The sequence below is a fragment of the Buceros rhinoceros genome, unplaced genomic scaffold (assembly GCF_000710305.1).
Source record: "Buceros rhinoceros silvestris isolate BGI_N320 unplaced genomic scaffold, ASM71030v1 scaffold33912, whole genome shotgun sequence".
Taxonomy (NCBI): Eukaryota; Metazoa; Chordata; class Aves; order Bucerotiformes; family Bucerotidae; genus Buceros; species Buceros rhinoceros.
The window spans coordinates 18,311-25,528 of NW_010401233.1; the positions used below are offsets into that span (position 1 = coordinate 18,311).

The following is a 7,218-nucleotide window of genomic DNA, read 5'->3' on the forward strand; positions in this document are numbered from 1 at the left end:
CTGCTGAAGACACTGGAAGGTATGCGGAACGGCCCCCAGTTGTATCCATGTGTTCTGTCTTTGGCTCAAAATAAAAGAAAAACAATCCTGAAGAGGAAATAAGACATAACTTACATCACGACCAGCTTCACCAGGAGCACCATTTGGACCAGGAGAACCCACAGGACCAGAGGGGCCACGGGCACCAGGAGGACCGGAAATACCCAGGGGACCAGGTTCACCCTATTACAGACAGGAACAACGGTAACAAAACATGACAATATAATACAACACAAACCAGTCTTACAGAACTTTTGGCCCTTATCTAAGAGAAACATTTCTATGCAATTGCTTCTGAAAGTGAAGAAGAACCAGGACACAAGAGATATATTTAACTATACCAAATATTATCTTCATTCTAAATATGCTGCCTCTTCTGTCAGAAACCTCTGGTGCCATTTGAAAACATGCGCTCCTGAAGACACAAGTCTTGTTTGTCTGCAGCAAGCAATAATTTCTTCCATTGCTCTAAGACTGTTAGGTCCATCTCCTCTGTTCACAGCCGCAATGGAAACAGCAGAACATACATCGCCTTTACCCTGGCTTCCCGTAAGAGGAGGCCTCAACTTTTTTTCTTTACGCGTATCTGTTTAAAGCAGTTAACTAGTCAGATACTCACTGTTGCTCCAGAGATGCCTGGAAGACCACGTTCTCCCCGAGAGCCAGGCAGACCAAGGATACCAGGAGCACCAAGAATACCCTGAGGACCCGGGGTACCAGGAGGACCCTATGACATGAAGATAGTATTAATTATATTAATAGAGAAAAGCCAATTTTTATGGCCCTCCACATTTCTCTTTTGTTTTGCTCAATAACAATACGAACACCTTGCTGAGGATCTCAGTGTGTGTCAGTGCTAGTTCCTGCATAGAAGTTGTTGCAGCTAAGCCGTAAGTCTTTAAACTCCAAAGTTAAAGAACGTAATGCTGGTTATACTCCACTGGCAACTGTTTTCCAGTGAAAATGCTGTTTCTGAACAACACTAGCTGCTTGCATGTTCCTTTCCCATTCAATAACACTGGGTGATGCACGTAAATTGGATTACTCGGGAAGAGAGGATGACTATGTGAGGGGATTCTATAGCATAGAGACTGATCATGAGACAGCCTTAGACAGTATCTAGGTGTTACCCAACATCTCCAAACAACCCTTAGAGGTCTCTACTGTCCATCTGAAAGGTAAAGTTTGTTAAGTGACTTTTCAATTTCCTTGAAATTTCAGCATATGTGGTGCTAAACTTGGCATAAGTAATCAGCTTGACAGATTACACTAACTTATTATCCTAACTCACAGTCAAACCTACTAGGTCAATTGTTTTTCACAATTGACATTAAATTTGGTCATAAAACTTAGAGAAAAAACTTAGTATTGCTTTATTGGACATTAATAGCAAATTTAAAATTGTCCTCTACAACGTTTTAACATACATGTCTAACAAAGACACCGAAGATTTCATTATTAGCTGCAACTCCTGCAGATCACAGAATAAATTTCTGTAATTTTTTATTGAGAAACAATAGAATGCTAACTCACACAAGAACATACTTCCGTATATATGTCTGACTTTTAAAAAAGCCAGTAATTCTGGGTGTGCAAGCTTAAAGACAATCAAAATTAATTTATTTATTTGCAAAATTCTAAGCCAACCTGGGGATAGACAGCTTTAACCTTGTGATCCCCACCAATTAGAGTTTCTGATGCAGAAACGAATTGAGATTGTTCTAAATGGATGTTCACATGTTCCTCCTTTCTCCATCCATGATGTTCCGTTTCAGAGCAGGAAACTCTGTTTCCCTTTCTCACACTTAAGTAGCAATTTCTTCCATAGTTAGCCTTGCTGCTTTCATTTGCTTTCATTCTCTACTTGCAGAGAAAGATGCAACTCACCACAGGAAAAAAACCCTGACGCAGACATCAGGTTCTTTTTCTAGACAGACATGTCAAACATGTCTGTAACAATTTCTTGAGTCTTAGTGAAACTTCTACTTAAGTTTTGCTAAATTTGTGGATAAAGGAGAAAAACCCTTCACAAATACCAGAAGTATCTTAGAAGCCATAACATTTGCATGAAGAGAAACATTTTTAATGAGATGTGATACTCAGTAACTTACAGCAGCACCAGCCTCTCCAGATGGACCTTTCTCGCCAGCAAAACCAGGTGGGCCAGCAATACCTGGTTCACCAGTACGGCCAACTGGGCCAACATCACCACGAAGACCTCTAGGACCATCTTTGCCAGCTGGGCCAGGAGGACCAGGGGGACCAGTGATGCCCTAGGATTGAATATGAATATAGTATAATTAGAATACAGATCCATTAACTGGGGAGAACAGAGAGAAATTTCCTGTTATGTTCATGTACAAAAATCGTGCTTTGCAATAAACAGGTTATCAGCTGTTCTGAAGCAGCATCTTCTATCGCTTTTGTTCCAGTGGATAGCTGGAATCAGTAGAATTACTGAACGGAGAGATGTAGTTTTTTTACTTGGGGCTGGTAGAAGTGGCAAAGTTTGGCATAAAAATGTCGCTTTGGCTCTGGAAACATTAATTGCAATTATAAAATCTATGAGAAAAAACCTCTTCCAATTCAATGGGATTATTTGCTTTTGATACTGGGATTTACAATATATTTAGATGTCGGGTATCTAAGGAAAGAAGTGCCTTTTGGTAAAGGTTGGAAACACCTTTGAAAAGAAGAGCTACAAATGTCAATCTGAAATGAGAATTTTTGCATTCTTAAACACGAGAGGTTGCCCTCCATGAAAGAGGGGCTGGAACTGTAAATACTTTAGAAAATGTGGACACAAGATAACATTAAGATTCTTTTTCAGAAAGGATGCGACCTTCTTATTCCACTAAAATCAATGGCTATGCAGTTACTCATGGTTAACAAAAGCAAAATAAACACAGATTTTTACAAATGGCTAGATACTGCAAGATGCAGAGAGATGATTGATGGATTGTAAAAACCCCCACAAATTAAATACATAACTCCCACTCTGGGATTTTAAACAGTTAAGAGACTTTTTCTTATTTCAGCCAGTCCTATAAAGATCTGAGGTGACTCCAGTGCCAGTTAGAGAATTTATGTCAGTGTAACAGAAATGAGGATTATTCCTCCTAACCAATGCAACTTCTGACTTATCTCCCATTAGAACTTCTTCATTAGTTACTTACAGCAGGGCCAGGAGGACCAACTCTTCCAGCAGCACCAGGGAAACCAGTCATGCCCTAAAGATAAAAATGAAAAGGAAGATTTAGTATAAAGGAAGCAGTAACTTCATGAAAAGCAACAATGTCAGAGCCAAAAGCCTGAAGACTTACAGGAGGACCGGCATCACCTCGAGGGCCAGCAGGACCAGCAGCACCAGCAGGACCCTATGTATGAATGATTGAAAAAGACAGATGAAGCAAGCAAAGACTGTTAATGTTCTCCATTTAGAATAAGGGCTCAGTCTCACTCTCATGAAAGGCAAGAGTGATTTTGCGTTTTACTGTAACAGGTGGAGGACTGGGCCCAAAACCACAATTCCTGCCCTGACAATAGGGTAGTAAATTCTCACAGATATTTTAAAACAGTATCAAAGGACTGAGAAGAGTTGCATAAGGCATTTATGATTCAAATGAATTTGCCTTGCACATGTTAGGAGCATCTAAGCAAATCTGGAAGTCAAAATGAGAAAGACATAGCAAGGCAAAGAACTACAAGTCCTCTGTTTGCACTGTATGACTAATACAGTGCCAGGGCCTGGTATTGCTCTGTTAGAATCATACAGTAAGAACCCCAAGCTTTATTATTCTGCAGCACTTTACAGTATTTGAAATACCAGGCTTGACTTTCTGCATGATTTCAACCAGATCCCCAGTCAAGGGCTGTACGCATGTGAAGCAGCACATGAAAAGCCTGTGTGCCAGTGGGTGCTCAGACAAAGGTGCACATATGCTTCTGGGTGACTGGGTCTGAAAATCAGACTGTGATAGCACATCCTGTCTTTCAGAGGAAGGTAGCAACATCCTCAGCTCAGAACTTACCCACGATCTCCCCCTGAATGGTCCAAGATAGACTGATTTTGCCGATCTTCAGCAAAATCAAATTGAAAATTACTTATTTTTTCTCTTAATTTCAGTTCCAGACTCATGATCCAAGCTCACAAGAATAGACAGACAAAGTTTATACAATGTGTGAAAACCAGTATGGCAACTTTCCTCACAGCCTAGCTTGAAGTTTTGTTTCTTTTCTTAATTACCTTTTCAAAATTCAAGACCTTCATGCTAGTGCGTTGTTTGCATAGCACAGTTAAGAACTATGCATTTTACAAAGACACAGTGCACTTACTGGTGGTCCAGAAGCACCAATTGGGCCAACAGCACCTGTTGGTCCAGTTTCACCCTTAGGTCCTTTAGGGCCACGCTCGCCTTTAGCACCAGGCTGACCAGCTGCACCCTATGGAAAGAAAAATACACAGAACAAGGAGTTGGAAATGCATGCAAAGGAAACAGAGGAATGGCATGGCATCAGGAGGAGGAAAGCACAAACAATACTTACAGGAGGTCCAGCAAATCCACTAGGACCTACGGGACCGGGCTCACCACGTTCACCCTAAAGAGAGAACAAAGAAGAGAGGACTGGTTGGAATGGGCTTTAAGAGGGCATTTTTCTGAACATCATGTCTTTGCCACAGCAATAGCTGTAGGAATTGCTACTTACAGGAATACCACGGGCACCAGCAGGACCAGCAGGACCAGCAGGACCTCCTTCACCCTAAAACAGATGGCAGAAAATATTACGTCACTATAGGGGAAGACATCACTGCTGAGAGAACAGGGGTGACCTTCTGGTAGAGACACATGTAGTGACTCTCCCTGTGTCTCCAACAGAGAGGGCGTTACTGAAAATGTTTCTGTTTTGATCCACTCTGTATTAATAATTTCTAACAACACTCACACAGGATGAATAATCATTCTGTGCTAATGTGTCATTGTTCACTGCATCAAAACAGCTTCTCACTGTGTGAGAAGCATTGAGAAGACTCCCTCATCTGGGATTCAGATAAAGCCTAAATGAGGATCTTTTCACCATATAACTCACTGCCACGTATATGTGCATCTCTTCCCTCTCGTTTAGGAAAAGGTCAGGGGTGCTATGGCAAACTTCACTGAATAGTTCTACAGTCCCAATAGCCCTTGCCTCACCATATCTGAAAAACTTGCAGAACTTGGGCACACTAGAAAGATGGTATTCTTTTTTATAGAACATATCATCTTAAATATTCATGCATGGATAAACTGTATAAACAAGCAAGACTCTTTTTCATTACTCAAAAAGTGGACTTACCCGATCACCAGCACCGCCAGCAGGGCCAGGAGCACCAATAGCACCGGGGAGACCCTATAGGTTAAATAACAGGACACCATTTCTAACAAAATGTAAGCAGGAGGGACTTGACTACTTTTAATACTTTTTCCTCCTGGAGACAGGTGTGTGACTTTCTACCATATGTTTTCAATATAAAAGACACATGATTTTGTAAAACGAAATCTGTTCTGCCCTTTTCCTTCCAAAGTATGAATTCTAGGACGGGCAGCTTAAATCTTAAACTAGTGGTAATTTTGTGTGAGTTTGCAGGCTGCATTTAGAATTAGCTATCTGGGCTGAGCCCCTGAAGTTAAAGAGGATAATGTCGCACTGAACAACTATCTATGAAATACAAGGTTTTCTGCTGATGTCGTTTCTCTGCTTGCGTGCACGAGATTATTACTTTTCTGTCTTTCTCATTCAAATACCCCTAGACAAGAGGCAACAAAATCATATTGATTTATAGGAAAAGTGAGCAGGTATAAGTCGAAATGCAGTACTGTGGGCAATATAAGTCCTGAACATCCTTTTTAGTTTAAGTTCTGAGGCATAGCAAGGTGAGCTCAAGTAGAACCAAAAGACACTTACACGAGCACCATCTCTTCCTGTTGCACCAGTATCACCTCTCAGACCTGGGGGACCCTGGATTACACAGAGAGGAAAAAAAGCATTATATTGGTAACAAACTCAGTAGTTTGTAGGAAAGAAGTCTTGGACTGTTTGCTGAGTATCCATGTATTACTTCCAGATCATCTGAAATGTTTACCATGCTAGTTTTTTGGGGGGAATGCACTTTCATTATTCTTTCATTCTTACTGCTGAGTATGTACTGACTTACAAAGTCAGAATTTGCAGACAAAAGGGACTGACATGCTTTTCAGAATTATAAGCCTGCCTCTTTCACAGGAAACCTACTTAGTTTCCCATAGGTGGCAAGAATTTTGAATGGAATTGCAAATTCAAACTCAGTTGATTTATATTCCAAATGATGAATATAAAACCCCCCTCAAAATCTCTTTTCTTTTGGTCAAGAAATAATCATATGTAAAAATTCTTTTGGATATTCATGTTATAAGTTCTATTTGAAGCAGGGAAACAACTGTTAAAAACAATGATGGCATATAAGTGGTATATGAAATTCCATGTGTTTTGTATTACGAAAAGTTATATACAGGCCATCATTAGTATCAAGAAATCGGACCAGCATTCTACCTCAGTATCTCTTTTTTTAAATACATTCTGCTCTTCTGCGTTAATCTGCATGTCAGTACCTAGTGTTTCAGAAAAAGTTGCAAGCAATTTCCATCTTAATTTCCTTATAACTGCATTTATGCTAAATTAGTATGGATTACTTTAGTCAAAACAGGTAAAGCAGGTCTAGAAATCTCAGCTTAAAGTTTAAATAATGAACAGAACAGAATACGGAATAAGATGTATATAATGAGATAAAAACCAATTTTGTAGATAATTATATGGATAAAGCAGAGGTAGGAACAGACTCGCAACCAGACTTCACAGCTTTATATAAGGGCTTACATTGGCTAAAGTGTTTTCTGATTTTATAGAAAATTGATATAATCACAACATTTTTGTAACTGTCTTACTTTATATTCATGACACCCAGAGCAGTCAAGGATCTGATCAGACACTCAGTCCTTTGTTATCAGTAAGCTCGTTCTTACTATAAAGCCTGTACTCAAGGATAGCTTCAGCTATTTCTTCAGTAAAGAGAAGCTCACTGTTAACCAGTCCTGTGAAGAACTAACTTAAACTTAAACCAATTCCAAATGCTGAGCAAAAATCAAAATATAACCACAGGAAAGA

The 7,218-nt window shown here is 39.9% G+C and overlaps 1 protein-coding gene across 1 annotated transcript in view; it reads right to left on the minus strand.

The window, feature by feature from the left end:
- The window catches only part of COL1A2 (collagen, type I, alpha 2), a gene marked incomplete at its 5' end in the record, with an annotated part of 20,100 nt that overhangs the window by 7,624 nt on the left and 5,258 nt on the right, over positions 1-7,218 (minus strand). Inside the window, 10 exons of the mRNA XM_010132205.1 lie at positions 115-222; positions 659-766; positions 2,151-2,312; positions 3,216-3,269; positions 3,363-3,416; positions 4,375-4,482; positions 4,585-4,638; positions 4,747-4,800; positions 5,374-5,427; positions 5,983-6,036. Coding sequence (XP_010130507.1) covers positions 115-222; positions 659-766; positions 2,151-2,312; positions 3,216-3,269; positions 3,363-3,416; positions 4,375-4,482; positions 4,585-4,638; positions 4,747-4,800; positions 5,374-5,427; positions 5,983-6,036 — 810 coding nt within the window. The remainder of the gene's footprint in view (positions 1-114; positions 223-658; positions 767-2,150; positions 2,313-3,215; positions 3,270-3,362; positions 3,417-4,374; positions 4,483-4,584; positions 4,639-4,746; positions 4,801-5,373; positions 5,428-5,982; positions 6,037-7,218) is intronic.